The 23,901-nt window shown below is 45.2% G+C and overlaps 1 protein-coding gene and 1 long non-coding RNA gene across 3 annotated transcripts in view; one reads left to right on the top strand and one right to left on the bottom strand.

The window, feature by feature from the left end:
- Window positions 1-1,278: 1,278 nt before the first annotated feature.
- Window positions 1,279-10,634, bottom strand: LOC114708624. Of its 2 annotated transcripts, none has more exons than XR_005089468.1 (3): window positions 10,135-10,634; window positions 6,586-6,700; window positions 1,279-1,295 (listed from the first exon to the last, which is right to left on the bottom strand). It is a non-coding gene; the product is annotated as an uncharacterized LOC114708624 (long non-coding RNA). The 2 variants fall into 2 exon arrangements; XR_003736829.2 differs by lacking the exon at window positions 1,279-1,295 and adding an exon at window positions 5,540-6,152.
- Window positions 8,843-23,901, top strand: part of Kctd1 (potassium channel tetramerization domain containing 1) — a 200,589-nt gene continuing 185,530 nt past the window's right edge. The window contains exon 1 of the mRNA XM_028892019.2: window positions 8,843-8,941. Within this exon, the coding sequence (XP_028747852.1) occupies window positions 8,933-8,941 (9 nt within the window). The 5' untranslated portion in view covers window positions 8,843-8,932. The remainder of the gene's footprint in view (window positions 8,942-23,901) is intronic.

Raw genomic sequence — 23,901 nt, 5'->3', positions numbered from 1 at the left:
CATGAAGGTTCTAGAAATACATAGGCAGACTTGTGTTTTCTCAGTAGGAATTGCAGCATGCTTGGTACAATGGATTTTTTTTCCTTTTTAAAAAATTAAGAAATCCATTATCTACAGAGTAACCTTGGAGGGACAGGCTGAGGGCTGCGTTTTAGAATTTCCTATCTGCCTTTCAGAACCAGATGGTCTATATGCAGTGGAGGTTCCTACCATCACTCCCAATTGTTTCTTCTGGCTGTTATGGATGGTATTATTAACAATTTTGCTAGAACCATTTAAAAAGTCCCATGGACCTGCTGCCCATGATCAGTTTAACTAATCAGGCTTAGACTCATTAGCCCCATAGAAATGTTTTTTTTTTTTTCTCTTCACTTTAAAGAAACTACATAGATCCTTGCTTTCATTAGCGATTTTTATTATTTTTATTAAAGTTCTTACTTCAGCTTGGGAGTAATCCGTTTATTTCTTATTTAAGTATTACATTTTGACCAAACAGTTTGTGTGTACATCAACACATCTGTGTGTGTGTGTGTGTGTATATATATGTGTGCGTGTGCGTTTTAAACTAGAGTGCATTGCCATTCTTTTAAATAAATTGTGTTTTTAACCTTAGCATGATTCCATTGGATAAGTTTTACAGGGTTTTTTTTTTTCTTCCAGGGGTGGAGTATGAAGAGGTTTTTTAAAAATTGAAATATGACATCCATATCATTAGGGTTTTAAAGTTAGTAATATGCTTAAGGCAGATTTTTTATGGTTAGCAAATCTGAGAGGTTCTGACACCACAGGGCGCAGGCGGAGATAACTTACATAAATGTATATGGTCCCCCGAGGGGCCACAATTGTATTGCGGGGTTTCTCATGAACAGCCTAGCTTCAGTGGAACAGCCAAGCAAAGCTAAGTGGTTCTGAACCGGATGAGCTGTCCATGAGCCGAATTATGGGCAAATGGAAGTAGCCTGGATGCTGGCCCGTTCCTGTGAGGCACTGAAATGGGAAAGCGTATGCATCTAATGAAATGCTTATCTTATTAAAAAGGTTTCTTTTAAAACAGCCTCTGCATAACTTGAAAATGGATACCCTAACAGATTACCCGGTACAATCGGAACATGATGAGTTCTAAAGGTTAGGAAAGGAAATACCCATAAACCTGGAGGGGGAACACAGGTGATGTGACGATTGATGGGACACCTTAGACACTGGAAATCAGTCCCAAAGTTCATGTCTTCCTATTTTCAAAACTGGATTGTCTTTTCTTTTCTTTTCTTTCTTTTTTTTAAGGGGCTTTGTAATTCCTGAAAGGCAAAAGCAAATAATTATGAAGGAAGAAATTGTGAAAGAATTCTAGTCAAGTCTTGCTTCTTACTCAATTATACAAAACGCTTAATTAATTGTTTTATGTGCATGAGGCCGTCTTGTCAGAATGAAGTATGCTCAAAGGAACAGACAGGAAGTGTGCTCGCTAGGAGGCAGCATCATAAAAATAGGATCCTCTCACTCCCTCACCCCTTCACCTCTCCACCCCACCCCTACCTCGCATTCCTGCTCTTGGTTTGTTGAATAGGTCTTGGTACATAATCTAGGCTGATCTCAAACCCACAAACCCCCACCTCAGCTTCCTGAGTGCTACAATTATAGGCGTGTGCCACCGTGACTGCCATGTACATTTTCTTATGGCTAGGATTACCTCCAGAAGGTGAGGAGATCTCATTCACTCCTCATTATTTTTCATACGAAAAAAGTGAAAGATCATCATGACCTTGAGATGCCACAATAACTCGACAAAGACAATTCTTCCTGTGTGATTTTAATTTAAACTGTAGCACTTGGCTGGGACAGCGTTAATTACTGAACAATTTCTGTCATTGGTTGAGAGAGTACACCAAGCTGCTTACAGTTCTGAACAATTTATACATCTTAATCCCACTGAATAGAATCCCTTCAAATAGAATTTTTAATTGTTTCAAAGTTTTATATTTATAGATACATTATATTTATATTTTATGGCTAAAGAAGCTAAGGCTCTCTCTTGACAAGTTAAGGTGTCAAGAGTTACGGTTGTAATTTAGAGTCATGAAACATTTTCAAGTAATTATTAAAAATTAGTGATTCTTGGGCAAAGACTTTTATTTTTAATTTGTTTTACCTTTATCTGTGTATCTACGCATATACATGTACACATGTGTGTGCGTAGATCGTCAGAGGACAACCTGGAGGTATCAGTTCTCTTCTACCATGTAAGTCCTAGGGATCAAACATGGGCATCAAAATATCCTTTATCTACTCAACCATCTCATTGGTCCTCACAAAGAATTTTTAAAGCTGATGAAAGATACACATCCTTTTATTCATCATAGTACTACATAATCTCCTTCCTTCCTTCCTTCTCTCCTTCCTTCCTTCCTCCCTTTCTTTTTATCTATCTTTCTATCTATGTATCTATTCTGTCTGTCTATCTATCATTTTTCTACCTACCTATCCATCTATCTATCTATCCATCTATCTATCTATCTATCTATCTATCTATCTATCTATCCATCTATCTGTCTATCTATCTATCTAAAGACAGGGTCTCTCTATACAGCGCTGGCTGACCTAGAACTCACTATGTAGACCAGGCTAGCATGAAACTCACACAGACCCACCTGTCCAGGCTTTGCTTCCTTTCAAAAAAGAACAAAAACAAAAACAAAACAAAACATAAGAACATAGCAGTCATGGTGAGACTCTGTTTCAAAAATAAATGAGTAAATATTTTACTAGTTTTACAGTGCTGGGAACGAAACCTAAGGCCCTGCACATGCTAGTTAAGCACTCTACCACTGAGCCACCCTCCCCCAGCCTCCTCTTTTGTTTTTCAGACAAGGCTTGCTATGCAGGCAGGATAGCTTCAAACTCCGGACAAGCCTCCTGCCTCAGCCTCCCGAGTGCTGGGATTGCAGATACATGACCCCTTCCCTGATTATACCTCTCCCTCGTGATCACGGATATTTTCCCATTAAATACAACTACTACAGTTGGTGGTTTGACCATGATTGCATGTGATTTCTTCTTGCGTTATCTGTATTGTTTTATAATGAGTGCTCACACTGGGAAGACAGAGAAGAATCTCTGGCAAAAGATTACATTGATTAGAGGGCCTCTGTAGGAAGACTTGGTGTGTGTCAGAATCACACACCAGTGGAAAATGACACCCATCAGTGGACTTGCAAGTGACAGAAGATCCGTCTTGTCAGAGAGAAGATATCACCAACCCGTGCATAACATCCACAGCGAAGCAGAAAGCTATGATGCCTTGCAAAGGCTAATTATAAACAGGTGGTGGCTGGGGCCGAACTCCAGGAATCACAAACGCATTCTGTTCAGTTCATTAATGCTTCTATTCAACTCCAGGAAAAATGCGCATTCCATAGCATTACAGGAGTTTCGGGTTGGCTGATAAAAAACAGGTGATTTCCAACCCCCAGCCCCTAACTGCCTCACTGACGGGGGATAAAATAAAACAGCATAATTGCCCTTCCTGTGTGGCAGGACCTCTCGTGGCGTCACAGGTGGAAGCTGCTGGAGCCGTCATGGCAAGATCTTCATCCAGAGACCACGCCAGTGAGAAAGACTGGCCACGCAGCCTCAGCTAGTGAGGTCTCCGCACAGCCAGGTTGAACCCAAGTTCCGAGGTCTGTTTGCATTTTCTAATACGAAATGCAGCTGATCTGTTCAATTCCATCTGGGTGTCGGGCTGCTTCATTGGAGGGCTCTTCAATTTCACATTTCATCTCAGCAACTAATGTCCACATCTTGTCAAATTGCCACCAAGAAGGCACCTCAGGGCTGCCCTGGACAAAACTGAGATGTTCTGTGGAACTTGCGATTTGAGGGTTCAGTGACTGCGAAGCGACCAAATGATCTGCCCCACAGTGACACAGGAAAGAGGGAGCACACACTCCTGGAAGGACATGTTATTTTCTCTTTCACAACCATCGTCATGCTCAACTTTTCCAGCCAAGCTCCTGGCTGCAAATTCAAAATATCCTTTTTTTTTTTTAGATGCCTTTCAACACTAGTAGAACTTATGACTCTGAAATCTTGGAATATTCACGGAAAACGCTGAGTTTGTGTCCTGCTGGTTTTTTCTTTGTATCTTTTATTGTGTTTTGTGTTTTGAGGCAGTCCAGGCTGGTGTCTCAAACTCACTGCAGTCCTCTAGTCTTCGGACCTTGGCTTCTTGAGCATTGGCATTACGGAGGTGTGCGCCAGCCCCCAACTGTGCACAAGTGTGCGCCAGCACCCCGACTGTGCACAGGTGTGCGCCAGCACCCTGACTGTGCACAGGTGTGCACCAACACCCTGACTGTGCACAGGTGTGCACCAACAATACCCTGACTGTTCACAGGTGTGTGCCAGCACCCTGACTGTGCACAGGTGTGCGCCAGCACCCCAACTGTGCACAGGTGTGCACCAGTACCCTGACTGTGCACAGGTGTGCACCAGTACCCTGACTGTGCACAGGTGTGCACCAACAATACCCTGACTGTGCACAGGTGTGCACCAGCACCCTGACTGTTCACAGGTGTGCACCAACAACACCCTGACTGTTCACAGGTGTGCACCAACAACACCCTGACTGTGCACAGGTGTGCACCATCAACACCCTGACTGTGCACAGGTGTGCACCAGCAACACCCTGACTGTTTACAGGTGTGCACCAACAACACCCTGACTGTTTTCTTGCTGACAAAAACTATAACCATTAGCTGTTGCTAATGTGTGTTAGACTGCTGGTCTTTAGTTATTTGTGAACAGTAAGAGCTTAGAAAGAGTTTGAATGTACTCCTTTTTTCATCCTGTAATTAAAACACAGGTGTTCACACACATTACACAAACTCCAGAGTGGTTGAAGTTCATATTTGGTATCAGTTAGGGAAAAAAGTATTTCCTTTTCTTTTCTCTCCCTCTTTTTCTCTTTTTTTCTTCTCTCTCTCTCTCTCTCTCTCTCTCTCTCTCTCTCTCTTCGTGTTTTTTTTTTTTTGAAACAGGATTTTCTTCTCTAGTCCTGACTGTCCCTTTGTGAACCAGGCTGGTCTCGTTACAGAGTTCCACCTGTTTCTGCTTTCAGAGTGCTGGAATTAAAGGCATGTACCACACCAGCTGAAAAAGTTATTTTCAAGTCATTTTGTGATTGCAAATAGAATTGAAATTGGCCTTGAGGTAAGACAGGGCCTGGCTCTTCCCATGCTGTTTGATGAGTAGCCTGTTCATTTTAGGAGACAGTCTCTGTAGCCAGGCTGGCCTAGCACTCCCTGGATAGCCTAGGATGACTAGAACTGGCAAGCCTCCAGCCTCCACCTCCCAAGTGCTGAATTACGGGTGCACTCTCATGCCACCTATTTTAAAATTTAAAACTTAAAGTTCATCATCTTCACTATTTAGAGAGCCTGAAGTTCATTCATCTATTTGTATTGCATAAAACAAAATGCATTTTCAAGCTAGTGAAAATGAGAAGTTTGTGTGGACCTCCTGCCACTGGAACTACCACAGACTTGGACCACCTCAACATATCAATGAACCAATTTTTATAAAGAGCATCTTGGGTCAGCACAATGGCTCAGCAGGTAAAAGGTGCTTGCTGCCTGAGCCTGATGACCTGAGTTCGATTCCCAGAACCCATGTAAATGTAGAAGTGAACCAACTCCACCCAATTGTCCTCTGACCTCCACACAAGCACTTTCTCCCATTCATTCACCATGCACACCCGCAATAATAACCAATGAGAAACGGAACCTTTAAAAATAAGCAGGCAAGCTTCTTCACTTCCTACCTTCATTGCTGAAATGATGGTGACAGACTAGTCTGCAAAGGAGCTTTCAGCTCAAACATTCCAGGACAGCAGTGCATTGTTCTCCACAGGACATGTGGGTTTGAGATTGGGGGGGGGGTGTTTCTGTTTTTAATTAATAGTCTCTATAGATCGAGGCTTTAACAGACAGGTTGAGCATCCCTAATTCCCAAACTCTGAAATGCTGTGCATTGGTTTCTTTTTCTGTTACTGTGGTAAAATGCTATGCAGAAGCAGCTGAAGAAGGAAGGATTGATTTTACTCACAGCTCCAAGTACTGTCCATCATGGGTGGGGAGGGGAGTCACACCATGAAGAACCTGAAGCATTAAGTCAAATCATCCACAGTTAAAAACAGAAAAAAATGAATGAATGAACGAATAAATGAATGCAAGGGTGCATGTGCTCGGCTTGCTTTCTCTACTTTGTAATGTTGCCACACACAGGGTGTTGGTCTTCTCACTTCAATTAATGTAATCAAAATAATCACCCATAGACATGTTCAACCTGATCTAGACAATCTGTCATTGATACTCTCTTCCTAGAAGATTCTAGATTACATAAACTGACAAAACTATCACATGCCCCAAAAGTTGAAACTCATTGAGTAGCATTGTGATTGACTGCACAAGTGGAAAACTCCACACTGGGAGACTTGGCTTGATGCGCAAGAGTCTCAAATACATTACACAATGACATGGAGACAGGCTCGGTCAATACTCTTGCCTTGCAAGAGTGAGTGCAGCGGCATACCTGTGCGATCCCAGAGCTGAGGAGGCGAGGCCGAGATAGGGACATTCCTGGGGCTTGCCGGTCAGCCCGTCTAGCTGGATCAGTGAGCTTCAGTAAGAGATCCTGTCTCAAAAAACTAAAACAAAAGGAAAACACTAGATGTTGACCTCTGGCCTACACACACACACACACACACACACACACACACACACACACACACAAAATTGCATCTGCATACATGCACACACACACACATGAACACATACATTGACACCCCACACAAATGTGTGTGCTTACATTCAGGTTGTGTGTGGAAGGTATTACATAAGATATAAATGAACGTCATGTTCAGAGTTGGGTCCCATCCACTCAGGTCTTTTTATATGTATGTTTTCTTTGAAAATCTGAACTCCCTGTTTCTAAGCATTTCAGGGAAGAGATCCTCACATTGCTTGAATTACCACATCAAATGACTGGATTTGTTTTTTCACTTCTCTATGTTCATGTCATTTGGAAAGTGAACCATCCATTCTGTTTAATTTAGCTTTTGTAGTCACTTTAAACATTTTATTGCAGGTCACAGAATATATCTACCAAAGAGATATGCAAAGGAACTGTGAGTCTCTTTGTGTTGCTTTTTAAGATATTTTTGTTTTCTTCCAAGGGAATGAAGTCCTCAAAGCAAATGCCCATGCCCTAATACACCTTCCCCACTAAAAATAAAAACCTACCACTACCTCTGACTCTTATTATAAATCAGTCTCTTAAGTCGTTACAGATTAGTTTGTTGGATCCTATTTTTAAAAAGACAAACTAATTCCTTCCTTTTTCTACTGACATTGTAGCGCTTCCTCACCTTGAAGGTAAAATGATGGGTAAAAATCACTTCCTGTACAATGCTGCCAGCTACAAGTATTTGCAAGGCATATCTGGTTCTGGGTAGGCTTTCCTGTTTCTGTATCCTTGGCTGTACAACCTGCTCAGGCGCTCTCTCTCTCTCTCTCTCTCTCTCTCTCTCTCTCTCTCTCTCTCTCGTGTGTGTGTGTGTGCGTGTGTGTGTGTGTGTGTGTGTGTTATGTGTGTATACACAAGTATATATGAAATGTCAGCAAAGTCTTTGAATTAATGAACTGTGAAGTACTCAAAAGCATACCATTTCAAAAAGCATCCTGCAAGGATTTAACACTAATGGGAGGTGACCCCTGAGTTTACAATCAAATATCCCGCTCTAACCGAAAAGAATTAAGATAAAGAACAGTCTTCAGCAAAAGTCTGAACAAAGACCTAGAGAGGAAGAACTTATGGGGGAAGGGTCCGAACCCAGAGCTGCAGTCTGGGGAGATGTGTCTGTGTTGTCTCTTTCCCTACATGAGCCCTAGGAAACCCCTACAAAGGTATCAGGGGGAGGCAAGCAGAGAATACAGGAGGTATGTTCAGAGGGTTGATCAAATAAACCTAAATGGTAGGTATGTTGGGTTTTGTTTTCTTTTAATTTTGCCACTAAAAAAAAAATGCAGTGTAACTCCTTCAATCTTTTTACAATTCTGCATGGTTGAACATTTGAAATGAGTTTGTGTATCACCCCCAGGCACTGATTCAGACTTGATTGGGGCAAAGCAGACTGCATGTGCTTATTTTTATCCACGTCATTTGGGACATTTATTTCGCCAAAGGAACCAAAACCATGCTGTTCTATTGCCAAATTATCACCTAGCCTTTGAGCAGACAGGGCGGTGAGCCTCATCAACAAGTTGTGGGACCTTCCTGTAACAGCAACGTCAGGTCAACTCGAGAAAGTGAAGCGAGAGCTCTAAACACAAATAAAAAGAAACAACCAACAATCCTTATAATTATCATCATCTGCTGCGTTTCCCTCTTTTGGCAAAGAAACACTCCATCCATTTGTAGAAATCGCCTGCGGACACGTTACATCAAAACTAATCACAACGATTAAAATCAGCTTTTCTGTGCAAGAGGAGAGTGAAAAGCAAGTTGGAGGATGGAATGAGACTGTTTTTCCAACAAAAAAAAATCTGGGGAAAATTCCTATATGTATATTTCTCTATAGTCTATGTAAGGCTTTATTTTTGAAAATCAACTGTGCACCCTGTGATCGGTTAATTTGATTTAAGTTTTATTTTGGAGATTTGGACTAGAGGTAGAGGCGCGAGCTAATTGTATCCTGATCCTTGCCTTGAGGGGTTTCAAAGCCCTGGAGCAACTCTCCTCTGTATTTTGTTCTGTCTACCTTAGCCAAGCTATTGCATTTCTCTCTGGTGTGGCGAGGCGAGCAGATCGCTGGGAGAGAAATCGGAAAAGGGGGGAGAGGAAAAGGAAAAGGGGACTTGGAGAGAGACTTTGTGCTTCAATGTTTCAGGTAAGATCTGACGGTTTGGGTTTGTTATTATTTGCTAAGGAGGGTATGGCTGGGACTTTGGGCGCAACTCGCTTTTACGCATGTGCCAGGCATGGGGCGAGAGCGCGGCACACTCGCACACACGCAGCCGGGCGCGGACGGCGGCTGGGGATCCGCTCGCACCGGCTGCCGCTGCGGCTCCTCGGTTTTCTTCCTGGCAGAGGGAGCCGAGCGGGTGCCGGCCGAGGCGGCGGGAGCCTGGGTCGGGGCTCCGCGGGGTCGGTAGCCGGCGCGCGGACCGGGCTGGGGTGGTGGTGGTTGGGGGGTGTCCCCGCGGCCGGGTCCTGCGTCTCCGAGCTCAGCCCCGCGGCTCTCGGACCCCCGCGCCCCGTCCCTGCTCCCGCCAGCCGCGCGCGTCCATTCTTCCCGGGGCGCCCCGGGGCTCGGCGCCGATCGCGTGGGGGTGGGGACCGTCGCCCCGCTGGCAGCCAGCCTTGGCGGCGCCCCCCGGGACACCCGCTCAAAGACGCCATTGTGGCTGCCGAGCGGATCGGGCCCCGGGGCGCTTTATTTATTTATTATTTTTCCCTTCCCCTTTCTCCCGGGCTGAACCCTTTTGTGAGCGGCGGCTGGTGCCGAGAGCCGGCCCGCGTGCAACCCGGGCTGATCCAGATTCGTCGCCTCCGCCCACTCGGGCGCCTTTAAAGCCCTTTCCCATCCCCTCCCATTTCCCCTCCCCCCTCCCGGGGTGCAAATGTTTCATTTATTTTTTAAAAAGCGCCGGTTCCTCTTCCTCCCCACCTCCTCCCGGGTTAGAGAGCTAGGATTAAGAAGTCTCCTTGGGAGGCCGGCGCGGGCTGGGGGCGCTGGGGTGGGGGAAGGCTGCGGTCGCCGCAGGTAACGGCGGTGGCTTTTGGCTTTCGCCCCCTCTCCCGGAGCCAGCGGCGTGGAGTCCGGAGCCGCCGTCCTTCCCTCCTCCTCTTCTGGCGGCCACTGTTCCCTTAAAGGGACAGAGTTTCCTGGTCGCCACCGGTGTGCGCGGTCGGAACCGGCGCTCCGGGGCGCAGAGGTGGGAGGAAGGGAGGCAGTTTGGCTCCTTTCTGACCTCTTTCCTCCCCACCCCCCAGCCTGCCTCCCCTCTTGATGGAAATGTGGAGTGCGCTTCCTTTTCTGCCCCCAAGAGGGACCTGGCTGGAAAATAAAAGAGTCCTCACCTCCTGGAAAAAAGAACGGGGTGGGTGACGCGTTGTGGTGAATCGGTTCCAAAGTGAGGTGGAGCCCCTGAATGTCCAAGAAGGGGAGGGCGAAGCTGTGGTGCGGGGACTCCTTACCTGGACGCCGGCCTGGCACAGGCGTCCCGCATACAGCAACTTCCTAGCGATCGCTGGCCGACAGGGATCGCCTTTGTGCTTTCCAACACACTTAGGCTGTCGTGGAAATGATTTTCCAGTGTCAACACGTTTTCACCGTCACTGTGCTTCGGGGGCCGGCTGGGCCGGAGCGGACTAAGTTAGCAAAGTTACGTTGGGGCGGTCGGTTTTGTACGTGGAGAATCGCACGCGGGAACTGTCCGAGACCCTCTTGGCTCTGGCTTCCTGGCTAAGAGGGACACCGCAGTAGGCAGAAGTAATTTGATACAAATATTGTACAAATATTATACTACCGTTTAGACCGTAGGACTGGCTGCCTTCAAGCAAATCTTTGCTCACCCCTCCTGTGGGGTGTGTGTGTGTGTGTGTGTGTGTGTGTGTGTGTGTGGTGTGGTGTGCCCTTGGTGGCACTCAGGGAGATACAATAGTTTAGCATACTCATTCTTTAAGAAACGTTTGCCTTCTGTTTTCAATCAACTAAGCTGGCAGCCAGAGATACAAGTTTATTTGAGAATACCCTCTGGGTACCAAGCATGCTTGGATTGTTTTAGCAAATTAAAAATGAGCAAAATGCTTTTACCTTCTCAGCAGTAGACTCCTTAAGAGACCTCCTGTTTCGTGTGTTATGTGTGTGCGTTTCGGGGGAAGCATTTTCTGTGTGTATCTCAAATGTTTTTAATGTGGGAAAGAAGAAAATAAAGGATTTTTAAAGGCGGAGACTGATACCATGGAATGATTCATTAAATCTGAGCCGACATCAAGGAATTTACCTGCCCGTATGGGAGGTTGTGGGAGCTAATAGCCAGCCGGCTTGGCGAATTTTAAAAAGCAGTGAGTCCATTTGTCTCGAGGATAATGGGCAAGATGCCGCTTTATTCCTCGTGTTTAGATTTTGGTGGCATGTGGCTTCGGAGAAGGGGCTGGCTGTGTTAGGAGTCCTGCTGATGCAGATTGAGAAGAGCTGTTGGTGACTGTGAGGACGGCAGCCGGCTAAGTGTTTCCTAATGAGGGGACAAAGGTGACCCTGGAACTTTAAAACTCCAGATCGCAGAGAAAACTTCACGGGATGGGGCTTTTGTGTATAAGGAGAATGTAACTGTCGAGGCAAAACTGTCGAGATTTCCTGGGACGAAATCTCTAGACGCATTAAGTATGAAGGATAGTTGGGGGGAAAATCTCCCACCACAGCACACAAAATGACTGCAGTGGTTTTTGCTCTATTAATTATGCCCGGAGCACAGTATAAACTCCCCGAACACACACTAGAGGTCTCTCTTCTAGCTGTACAATTGTTAGTTTGTAATTCTTTGCCAGACCTTGTGTAGTAAGGGTGTTCAGTAAAGGCCTGCTTCATAAGTAATTTTGTCTTCCTGGTTATTCTTCATATTCTAATGGGAGGCATGCATTTGGGGGAGAGTATTCAGTAAGTAATTACTGCCCGTTTTATGCTACCCAAGCATTTGGAAAATAACTACAGTTAGAAAGACTTCTACTGACTGGTGAAAATGTACTGGTCAGTTTGCATTGAATCCTGCATTTTAGGCTTACCTACACCAAATTATTTACCCAAAGCAATTTCTTTTAAAATACAAACATAAAAAGTGAAAGTTGTATTCGTTGGAGAGAGTTCTGAAATTAAAGTTCCATTTGACTCCGCATTTAACAAATAGCGCTTGTACAAATGCTTTCTGGTCTTGACATTTCTAAGCACAGTGTAGCATCCTGAAATATGCTTTTTGCTCAGATCTCCCCTTTGCATCCCTCTTGAGTCACTCAAAGGCTCTTTTAAATTTGCTTTTTAAACTGTATTTTCTGAACCTTTTTCCAACTATAAATTATCCCAATAAACAAAACATTTATCTATCCTCAAGATGAAACGCCTTGGGAATACCAACTTTTGGCTCTGTGTGCTTATTTTGAGAGCTTCCTCATGCAGGCTCGAGGAACAATTGGACTTCCCTGAAAACAGTAACAGCTCCCTGACTTCTCATTCATAAAAATGTACTAGTCATAGCTAATGCTTTGCTTTTGAAGAGTTTGATTTGAGAGCTCAGTCAAGAGTAAGATGAGATTGTCTTTTAAGAATCATTTTCTAGCCGGGTGGTGGTGGCTCATGCCTTTAATCTCAGCACTCGGGAGGCAGAGCCAGGCGGATCTCTGTGAGTTTGAGGGCAGCCTGGGCTACCAAGTGAGCTCCAGGAAAGGCGCAAAGCTACAGAGAAACCCTGTCTCGAAAAACCAAAAAAAAAAAAAAAAAAAAAAAAAAAAAAAAAAAAAGAATTATTTTCTGAAGCCTGTCCTCATTAGGCTCATCCATTCATTCAACCAATATTTATTTGTTCTGGCTGTACAGGAAACTCCCCGTTCACGGCTGGAGACACCATGGTGGGGAAGGGCATCCAGAGCCGTGATTGCCTGATTCCAGAGACAGACATTCACAGAGTAATAGATAAGAGATCAGTGCTTTGGAAGAAAAGGGAAACTTTAGTAGAATGAACCCAAGAGGGGGGAAAATGGCCACGCCTAGGGTCAGATTTCCAGAGAAAGCTCCAGAAACTGAATCTAAATGTTGAGGGGCAGGTGAAAGAGCCGGGCTGCAGGACGGAGACCTGGTTTTCACCCTCAGAGTAACACCAAGGGGTGGGTGGGTGAGAAAGACGAGGAGAGCCATGGTGAGGTGTGTGCACTGGAAGGACAGCTCTGGAAGCACATGGGCAGATGATTAGGCAGCCTGAGCTGGGGGATATGTAACCCTCAAATGGGCTATTGCAGTGGGTGGGGCAAGAGCAGATGGGACTGTGGCAGAAGACGCAGTGATGGAAGAATCTGAGATCCACTTAGCAGGTAAACATCGCAGAGTCGAGGGAAGGTTGGTTACGGGTCACCAGGAGGAGAGAGTTGTTGCGTGTCACTGTTTGGGGCGTGTTTTGATTTGACTGTAAAATGTCCTCCGAGTAGATGGCGGCTGGCGCTGCAGATTTGGACGGTTATGGAACCCCTAGGAGGCGGAGCCTTGCGTGAGGAAGTAGGTCACTGAGGATGGGCTCCGAGCTTCCTGTCCTCTCTCTGCTGGCAGTTCAAGCAAGATGTAAGGGTGGGGGAGTCCGTGGGCATACCCCTGCCGCCATAAAGCCGTTGCTACCGTGGCTTTCCCTCCGGGACGGACTGGCCCCCTCAAACTGTAAGCCTAAACAAACCTTTGCTTCCTTAAGTAATACTCCTGTATGTTCATTCGGTTACTCCTGTATGTTCATTCGGTTACTCCTGTATGTTCATTCGGTCGCAGCAAGAGAAGTAAGGAATACAGGGCCTGTTGATCAGATAAAGGGTGGTGTTTGGTGGGCAGGGTTTGGCAATGAGAAGCCTCATTCACACCCAGTGTCTCTGAAGTCACAAAGGCAGCCAAGGCGTTTGGTCCGGTCATTCTTCAACGGCTCCATTTGTTCTACGGTCCATGCGGTGCCCGCAGCGCATCAGGCCCTCCTCTGCCGGCCCTTCACATCCTGTTCTCCAAGCCCCCTCTCTCTTTGTGAGCTGCCCTGTGAGGTCTGTTTAACTAGCTCCTGATAAGCTGGGAGTCATCATTGAGAGACACTTGTGTTTAACCTACGGGAACAAAATCAGGTCTGTGTCCTATAACACACATTGTGTCAAGAATCTCATAAAGCCAGTGGTGTCGTGACTGGCAAGCTGCCCATGCTTCTATAAATAACCCTGCACCCATGCCCCTGTAAGTCAGTCTAGTTCAATTCATTGGGTCCTTTAAAATGACGTGAGAGAAGGAGGACTGGGTGGGAAGAGGAGGAGGACGAGCAGGAGCTAGGGGACAAGGAAGGAAATGGGGTGAATAGAATATTGTGTACATGTATGAAATCTGTTATTCTGTATAATAAATTTATCCTAGTAATTTTTAAAAATATTAAGGTGTTAAATTACTAGAAAAATCTTTTGAGAGATGGCTCAATGGTTAAGACTGCTTACTGCTCTTGCAGAGGACCTGGGTTTGGTTTCCAGCACCCACATGTTGCCTCACAATGGCATATAATGTCTGGCTTCTGTGAGTTCCTGCATTGCATGTAGTGCACATAAAATGTAGCAGGCAAGGCACACACACACATACATAAAATAAATGAATACGCATTTTTAAAAAATTAACTGTTCAACTCTGCCTTTTAATGTCATTTACATACAAACTATAATCATTGTATGTAATCATTGTCTCCTGCCTAGATAGATTTTTTTTTTTTGCATCTGTCTTAGTCAGTGTTCTATTGCTGTGAAGAGACACCATGACCATGGCAACTCTCATAAAAGAAAGCATTTAATTGGGGCTGGCTCACTGTTTCAGAAGTTTAGTCCATTATCAGCATGGTGGGAAGCATGGAGGCACACAGGCAGACATGGTGCTGGAGAGGAGTGGAAAATTCCACAACTGGATCCAGAGGTGGCAGGAAGCCTGGCTTGGGCTTCTGATACCCCAAAGCCCACCCCCAGTGACACACTTCCTCCAGGAAGTCTGCACCTCCTCCAACAAGGTGACACCTCCTAATCCTTGTCTAACAGTACTGCTCCCTGATGACCAAGCATTCCTGCCACCACAGTGTCACAGTGTCGCCGTGACAAAATACCCGAGAGAAGCGATTAGGAGAAGAGACGTCCGTCTTGGTTCTTGATTTCAGAAGGTTTCAGCTTAGGACAAGAAAGACACGGAAGACCGCCTTGGTAGAGAGGTTGGGTTCAGGCCCAGGCTCCTGTGGGGACTAACCAGGAAGTACAGACATTATTTTTTACCACCGAGACCCACCTCCTAGCCAGTCCACAGCCCCCTAAAATACCGTCATCCACTGGAGAACTAACATCAGACCATGAGCCAGTTGGGGGACATTTTAAATTCAAACCATATGATCCCTAAGGCAGTTTGAACTTTCTCTACTGACCCTTGGCTAGCCTGGTCTCCAGGCAACCTTTTCACATTTCTATATAAGTGAACATTTTGGTACTTCTGATATCTGATATTGGTTCCTTCTTTTAATTTGTTCTTATGTCTCCAAAACTTATTCCTTGATGTCTAGATTCCCAAAAATACAAAACAGCTGGGAGATCATTTTGTCCAGCCTGCTATTCACCACCAAAGCAGCACTTAAGTACTGACTGTTTGTTTTTAAATAATCTAGAATTGGGCATTAAGTGGTTTTGCTTTCAACATAAAATTTATTAGGAAGGGAATTTCCACTAAAGAAGTCTGCTACAGATCTTTTATAATAATATGTGCCTTTTCTGGTTGTACTTCTTCCAGAAAATTCCAGGCTGGGGCTCCTTCCAGAAAATTCAGGCTTCAGTGATTTCCAGGAAACAACGTGAATTCTCTTTGTGGGAGTTTGATACACAACTGGATTCCCTAAGACATTTTTTCCTGATGGTTCTCATGCAGGTAGCCTTAAGGCATGGGCTCTAATTAGATCAATCTCCATCAGTTCAGCCATGTCACCTGTAGTTCCAACTCCACCCTGCCTTGTGTGGTTGCTGAGAGTACCCCAAGGCATGCCCTCTTGAAGGAGCCACCCCAATTCTGGCTGCTTGAGTCCCACTGTGTCCGGGCTGCATGAGTGCCCAGACACTGGGAATGTCCACGGCTAAGAGGAGCAAATCCACCATACCTCACTGAACCCCTCAAAAAACACTAATCACAAAGGTTATATGTGTAAGTCTGGGGCTGTGGCAAAGCAGGGATTCTAAGCCAGTAGACCAACTATCAGATGTGTCAGGTGGAAAGTATTCATGGTAAACTTAGAGCTACCAATAATGTGTTAGTATTGAACTAAAGGAAAGAAATTATTAAGCTTCCTCTTGGTGTAATTTCACCAAGTTAGTGAGGCTAGATTTGAATTCTTTCCCTCCCTCTGCCTTCTGTCATTCCTATCTGTTGTATGAGTCTGAATCTGAGCCTGCCTGAAAGGTGTCTTGTCTGTCCCTCTGCCCGTCAGTCCATCCATCCATCCGTCTCTGTCTCTCTGTCTCTGTCTCTGTCTCTCTCTGTGTGTGTCTCTCTGTCTGTCTGTCTGTCTCTCTCTCTCTTTCTCTGTGGGTGTATGTCCATCCTTGCATGTCTGTGTCTGCTCCTCCCTTGCTCTGTGTTTACTTAACAGGACGGAAGCACCACATGGGGAAGGAATGGGGTACCTCACAGAAATCTTTAACAGAGTTTCATAAGTCACTGGTTCTAGCTGACCTCATTATCAAACAAACCAACACTGTCCAGAACTACCCAAATGTTGTTTCCAGCATTTGTGGGGAGTCTTCGTTTGATAAGGCTGCTTTCAGCCTGTCTTCTGTTTCCAACATTTATTACCATAATACACACACACACACACACACACACACTGCTCTTGGGTCTGGCCATGGAAGAGTATATAACTTAAGATTACAGCTATGCATTAGCTTAGGTTATAAAAGTTGATTATATGGGAAATATAAGTAAGGTTGGTTTTTACATTGTTCTCCTAAAAGCAGTTTCTGTAAACAGGCTTAGTATGCAGTAGGATAGCAGTCTGAAGTCTTAAGTGGCTCTAAGGTATAGTATTAACTTTGTCTATGGGGTCCAGCAAAAGTTTCTGTCCCTTTGGGTGTAGCAGGTATTTTCATAATAATGCATCACCACAGCCAAACCGTAGCATTAATCTCTTCATTGTTTCATGCACATTCCTAGCTCACTATCCAATCTAGGTTAATGGGATGGTTTTTTTGTTTGATTGTTTGTTTTTGTTTGTTTTAGGTTGTTTGTTGAGATGGAGGGTTTCAGTATGTGAAATTCCTAGGTGACCTAGAATTCACTATGTAGAGCTGGTTAGCCTAAAACTCAGAGAGATCCTTCTGCCTCTGCCACCCGGTTCTGAGTATTTTGATAGGCACTGTGCAGAGTGTTCCCGCCGGACAGTCAGCTCCCATTCATTCTCTGAACTCAGCAGCTCCCATTCACTCTCTCCCGCACTTCCCCCCACTACTGCCCCATTCATAAGAGAAAAGGGAAAGAATGGAAACGGCTTAAGGGGTGGCTCAGTGGTAACGGTGCTTTCTGCACAAGCATGAGGGCCTGAGTGTGGGTCCCCAGCACCCACACAGAAGTCTGGTGTGGTGGTGCTCACCCGTAACTCCAGCACTGGGGGGTGGGGGGAAGCAGACGCCAGGAGCTCACAGGCCAGCCAATCTAGCCACAACAGTAAGCTTCAGATTTCAGTGGGAGAGCCTGTCTCAAAAAAATAAGATGGAGCAACATTGAGCTCGATACCAGATACCAACCTCTGGTCTTCACACATGTCCACACTCATGCAGACACCCGTGTATGCGACCCTCACATACAAGCACACAGCAAAGTGGCTTGGGATTGTTGCCCTCAGAACAACCCAGCTGTAAAGCTCTTGCCGAGCAAAGTGTATACTAGTGCATATTCTGTCCTGCCAGTCAAAACGTGGATTTGTTTTCTGCGGAGAGCGAGAGCGAGCTGACAGTGGTCCCTGCTGCTGCCACAGGCTGTCGCTAGGACAATGCCTTCTGAACTGAAGAGAGTGTTAACTGGATGGATTGCAAATGCTCTCTAGAGGCAGGGAAACTCTTAGGGATGCATCCTTCCTAAGCATCTATTGTCATCATCACTTACTATTTGGGTACCAGTTTCACTTTGTTGGAAATCTGTAGCTAATGGAACAGAAAATGTATGTAAAACTAAAGACCAAGAATCTCTGTGTGAAAGAAATCAAGCACTATGTCGGTCCTGGGCATTAACAATTCTCTCCCAAACCTACCTGCTCCATGATCCCGTATTCACACCCGCCTCCATCAGTTTCTAACTGTATCGTCCTGATTGACCTCATTTTTCTGAGCCTTGGTGTTCAGAACTGTATAGGAGATGGCAGTAGTTTTCTGCCCTGTGACTGAGGTAACAGTATGAGATGACTATAAATAAGACAGCAATAGCCTGAAGATTATTCTGAGAATTAAGGAGGTGCATATGCCCATCACACACTGACCCTCAGAAGATAGCACGTTCTTTTAAGAATAGAGACTGTATTTATTTTCCTTGCTTCTTTAGTTCTTTTTGTTAGGTTGTGTTTTGTTTTAAATATTTATTTTTATTTTTTATTTATGTGTGTCAATGTGTGTGTACGCCCACAGAGGCCACAAGAGGGTTTCTGACTCCATGGAGCTAGTGTTACAGGCGGTTGTGAGCTACCCAGCATGGGTATGGGAGCCAAACTCTGGTCCTCTGAAGAGCAGCAAGTGTTCCCAACCTGTGAGCTCCCATTTTTTTTTAAATTTTTTCTTTCGAAGTTTTATTTTTATTTGTGTGTATGTGTGAGTGCCAGAATGAAAGTATTGTGCACTATGTGGGTATCTATTACTCTGAGGCCCAAAGAGGGTGTCAAATCCCCTGGAACTGGAGTTGCAGGTAGTTATGAACCTTTATGTGGGTGCTGGGAATCAAATCCAGGTTTTCAGCAAGGACAGCGAATGCTCTTAAATGTGTAGCCATGGCTGCAGCCCGTTTGCCTGTTTGTTTCTTCTTGAGTCAGGCAGGGCTCACATAGCCCAGGCTAGCCTCCAACTTGCTACTAGTCAAGGTTGGCCTTGAACTCCTTATCATCCTGCTTCTGCTTTCAAGTACTGGGATTGCCCGTGTTTACTGCCATACCCAGTTCTGCGAGGCATACAGCATCGATGCCCAGTAAATCTGAATACATGAACACAGAATCGGAGGCCAGATGCTGATTTTACCTTCCTGTAAATCCTTTCTACTACTGACAAGAAGATCTGTGTTCTGTCAGATGCCCTGGCCTGATGGCTATGGGGTTTTTCTAATTAACTAGATCAATCATTTGGGACAGACAAACTTTCGTTCAAAGACAGTCCTCTTTTACTTTTTTGTTTTGTTTTGTTCTTTAAAGATAGGGTCTCTTGTAGCTCAAGCTGGCCTTGAGCTTGGCTAATGAGAACCTTGAGCTTCTTAGCCTCCTGCTCCCACCTGCTGGGTGCTGGGATTACGAGTGTGTGCCCCCATAACTGGTGTAAACCGTGCTGGGAGACTGAACCCAGCTTCATCCATGCTAGACTGCATTCCCAGTCCCCATTTACTGCTTGATTGCTCACAGGAAATCCATCCTGTGCAAATCCATAGGGTTACCAGACACTGCAGACAATTAGATGGTGTTCGAAGAAGGCGAATAAGTCACCGTGTTCTGACCCCACCCTGTTCTGAACCAGAAGATTTTTATTTTACACAGTAGAGGGGCTTGGGAGCTGGTGCGATGCCCATTCCATCCAGCAGGTGGCGGTGACGCACACTCCTGGTCTGCCAAGCCTCGGGTTTTTTACTTTCTGGCATTTCTGGGTTGAGCCAACTTTTAAAACCTGCCTTGGCTCCTCCATGGGAACAACTGAGGCTCAGAGGGACAGCTCGAAGCTCGAAGCATCAGCACCTCCAAGTAGCCCATTTCCTCCTGGGCAGGGAGGAGAGATAAAATTGTTAGCATCTGCTGTGGTTTCCCAGAGATCGGAACTGTCTGGGACTGGGGTGGAGGTGGGTGTGGGGTCCTGAATGCCTCATGAAATCAAGAGGAAAGTGCTATTATCACCCCGCATGAGTCATATTATCACATGCTCCGTTGAAAAGACTTGAGATCAGTTATTCCTGAGAAATCTAGAATTTAATAAAGATGATAACTCAGTTGTAAGTATTCATGAGCCACCATGAAGGGAAACGTTCTACATGTCACTGAACATGGTTCTGTCTTGTAGGGCACTGGAAACTTGGTCTTTCGGTTGCTTGGAACCCTGAGTCCTCTGTTAACTCTATGACCTTAAATCTGGCTTCATTAAGTGTTTTGCAGATATTAATTCTTCCCAGCCACTCTGTGAAATGGGGGAAATAGTTATGTCTTGACCTATAAGAAACACGAGAAGGCACTTCCGGGGCTGAGGATGTGGCTCAGTGGCAGAGTGTTTGCCTTGCATTCAGGAACCCATGAACTGGGTCCCCTGGTCATCTTAAACCAGGGAGGGTGGCACAGCCTGTAATCCCAGCACTCAGAAGGTGGAAGCAAGAGAATTAGACTCCAAGGTCGTCCTTGGTTACGTGGGGAGTTCGAGCCAGCCTGAGATGCAAGAAACTTCATAGGGGGTGGGGGAGAGAGGAAATTTCAAAAGAAGCATAAATCCATTGGCTATAATTCATACCCAGACCCAGAAAACGAGTGAATGGCGAGCCTACTGTATAGTAAAGCGCTACGCGCTGGGTCCTCTGAGAGCCTGGCCTTGATTTACAGATACGGGGAAATCAACAATGAGAGCATATGGGGACTATGTTCTAGTTGTGTGTGATAAATCATGTCAGCATTAAAAAAACCTTCTCTTTACATTTTTAATGAGAGATCTTTAGACATTTATAGCCTTTAAGCCATTTTCAGGAAGCTGAACTGTTAGCTAAGGCTCTGGATGGCCTCACTCCCTGAGAGGCTCTGGATGGCCTCACTCCCCTGGATGGCCCCACCCTGTGAGAGGCTCTGGATGGCCCCACTCCCCTGGATGGCCCCACCCTGTGAGAGGATCTGGATGGCCCCACTCCCTGAGAGGCCCTGGATGGCCCCACTCCCTGAGAGGCTCTGGATGGCTCCACTCCCTGGGAGATTCCTTCTCTCCTAGACTTGCCACATGTGATCTCCCAAGGAAGTAGGAAGAGTCAGGTGATTTGTTAAGTCTTTCTTTGCTACATAGTCAAAGATGATTGAACTTCTGACTCTCCTGCCTCCGCCTCCCAAGTTTCAGACAGCAGGCACACTCCACCACAAGCTCTTCTCATCCCTTACGAGGGACAGCTAGTAAAACAACTCTTTTACACACGAGTTCTGGCAACGCACAATGGTGAAAGAAAGTCACATGCAGTATGCACTAACTTAGCCCTTCCTTGACCCAGGGGTGGGCGTGGGACTTGAGACACCAGACTTGGGACACGGAGGACATGGGACATTGGCCTTAGGACATGGAGGCAGGAGGATTCTGAGTCCAAGACCAGCCTGTGCTACCTTTATCGAGACCCCTCTCAAAAATAAACAGGCCGACAAAGCAAATGCCCTTTGCAGCCTTGCTGGGGAGGTAAGACTAGTTTTAGGGCTGAGCTTTCATGGGTTTGGACTCTGTGGCCTGTACTATCATCACATGAAGTGGTTAGACACATCAGTCTCTAAAGGAAAGCCAAAATTTCAGAATTAAGGCTTCTTTTTGAGTGGTTGAAATATTTCAGAAATCTGAAGGAAAGCAGTGATGAATCATTCCAAGGTTGTGTAAGTCACACTAGCTGTATAAAAAAGCAGGTGGTTTTCTGAAGAAAATCAGGACTTGATCTAACCTTTGCCCAGTTCATGTGTCACTGCTAAGCAGAAAAAGCATGAGAGTTCACAGCCGGTGGAATCGTGGCGACCCTGCCAATCATGTATGTTGGTAGATGAGTCAGAGCTGAGGACGTGATATGGAGTAAGTTCTACAAACTTCCACCTTAAGCAATCAGGGCTATTTCTTATCATTGTGTCCCTGCAATTAAACTCTTGTGTTTATGCAAATCATTGCACAATGCTATTCTCTTCCTTCTGATGTGTCTTTGTGTCTAAATGCATGAGAAACTATGAATATTTCTAGCAGAAGCTCAAATCATTTAAAAAGTGCAACCAAGCCAGGCTGGTGGTGTCACACTCTTTTAATCCCAGCACTCAGAAGGTAGAGGCAGGGGGTTCTCTGAGTTTGAGGCCAACCTGGTCTACAGAGCAAGTTCCAGAATGGCCAGAAACCCAGTCTGTTTCAAGAATGAAAGAGAGAGAGAGAGAGAGAGAGAGGAGAGAAAGGAAGGAAGGAAGGAAGGAAGGAAGGAAGGAAGGAAGAAGAAAGAAAGAAAGAAAGAAAGAAAGAAAGAAAGAAAGAAAGAAAGAAAGAAAGAAAGAAAGAAAGAAAGAAAGAAAGAAAGAAAGAAAGAGAGAAAGAAAGAAAGAAGAAATGAAGGAAGGAAAAGGAAAAAGGCTGAACTGGTTCATTCTGCATAATTACTCAAGGGGCTTCCATGGTCATCCCTTGACCTTAAAGAATGTGTTAGTCAAAATAGATTTCAGGGCCAAGAAAAACAGTTCATGGGACAAAGGTGCCTGCCACTACCAAGCCTGGTGGCCTGAGTTCAATTCCCAGGATCCACATGGTGGGTGGAAAGAATTAACTCCCTCCACTTGTTCTCTGAACTTTAGAAAATTCCCACATGGGAACATGAGTGCACACACCTAAATACATAAGTAAGTAAAATAAAATACAATTTAAATGCATTTCAGACTTCAGACATAGATTCAGATTTTGCTTTGGAAAATGTGGCCCTAGATTTCTTTTTTTTTTCTTTTCCTTTCATTGTACAATTGCAATATTCATGTACTTCAGTTATTTTTGACAGTTCTTCTGCAAACTATAAATGCCTGCGAAGAACATTTCTAAATTACCCCACTAAGGAGTAAGACAGATAGCTCTTTTTTTGTTTTAACAGCTGAAAAACAAAAGCTATCTTCTGCTAAGTTTCTGTGTTAACTCAGTACCTTATGAAGATGGTATAATGCTTCTAGCTGATTGATGTACAAGGCTCTTTGCATATAATTGTTCTTAACCCCAGATTATGAGTTTGTGCAGTCATACATAGGCTCCATTTGTGGTTATTCAAGAGCTAATAATGCAGTTTGCAAGTGTTCTGTCTCCCAGGGCTGGGACGTAGCTCAGTTGATATAGAGCTTGCTTAACACACGAGGAGAAGCCCTGGGTTCAAAGTGTAGAGATGCAGAAACTACAGCATGCTAGTGCTGCCTGTGATGCCAGCGATTCGGGGGCAGAAACAAGAGTTCAGGGTCATCCTTGGCTACATAGTGAGCTGAAGATGAGTGAGCATGGCTTTTGTTCCTGCTCCTGGCTGTTGCAGCCTAGTTCTTCAACAGGCCACGCCCCCTGCCTTATTCCTCCATTTCCTGGACCCCTTGGTCCTTCCTGGCTCTCTAAGGCTCCCTTTTCAACCTAGGGACATGAGTGATAATGGTACTTTGTCACATATTTCTCCTCATTGGTGCCATTAAAAAATTTTCTCTTCCTGGCTGACCAAATGGGTCCATGGGTAAAGGAACTTGCCATCGATCCCAAGGATCTGAGTTCAATTCTCAGGACAATTCCTCAGTAGGAGGGAGGTATCCACTCCTGCAAGCTGTCCTCAGATCTCTACATACGTGTTATGGCATGTGCAGCCAGCTCCTCTTAACAGATAAATGAATGTAGTTTTAAATGTGCTTTAAAGTCATCTGTTCATTTAGACATGATTTATATGTTTTTTTTTTGTTTTTGTTTTTGTGGGTTCTTGTCTGTCTTGTGTGTGCCAGGCATGACCCTAAATCTTCCTAAACAGTGAGGGGCAAGGCAGTGATCCAGGGTCTCGTTTTCATTCTTGGGGTAACAGAATAAGGTAATCAAGGGCTGGGGGATGGCCCAGTCAGTAAAGTGCTTGCCATACACGCATGAGGAACTGAGTTTGGTCCCCAGCAACCCCACTAAAAGCCA

This window comes from Peromyscus leucopus, chromosome 19, assembly GCF_004664715.2.
Source record: "Peromyscus leucopus breed LL Stock chromosome 19, UCI_PerLeu_2.1, whole genome shotgun sequence".
In the NCBI taxonomy this organism is placed as follows: domain Eukaryota; kingdom Metazoa; phylum Chordata; class Mammalia; order Rodentia; family Cricetidae; genus Peromyscus; species Peromyscus leucopus.
Note: the sequence above shows the minus strand (reverse complement) of the source record. Positions and strands in the feature narration are given on the sequence as shown.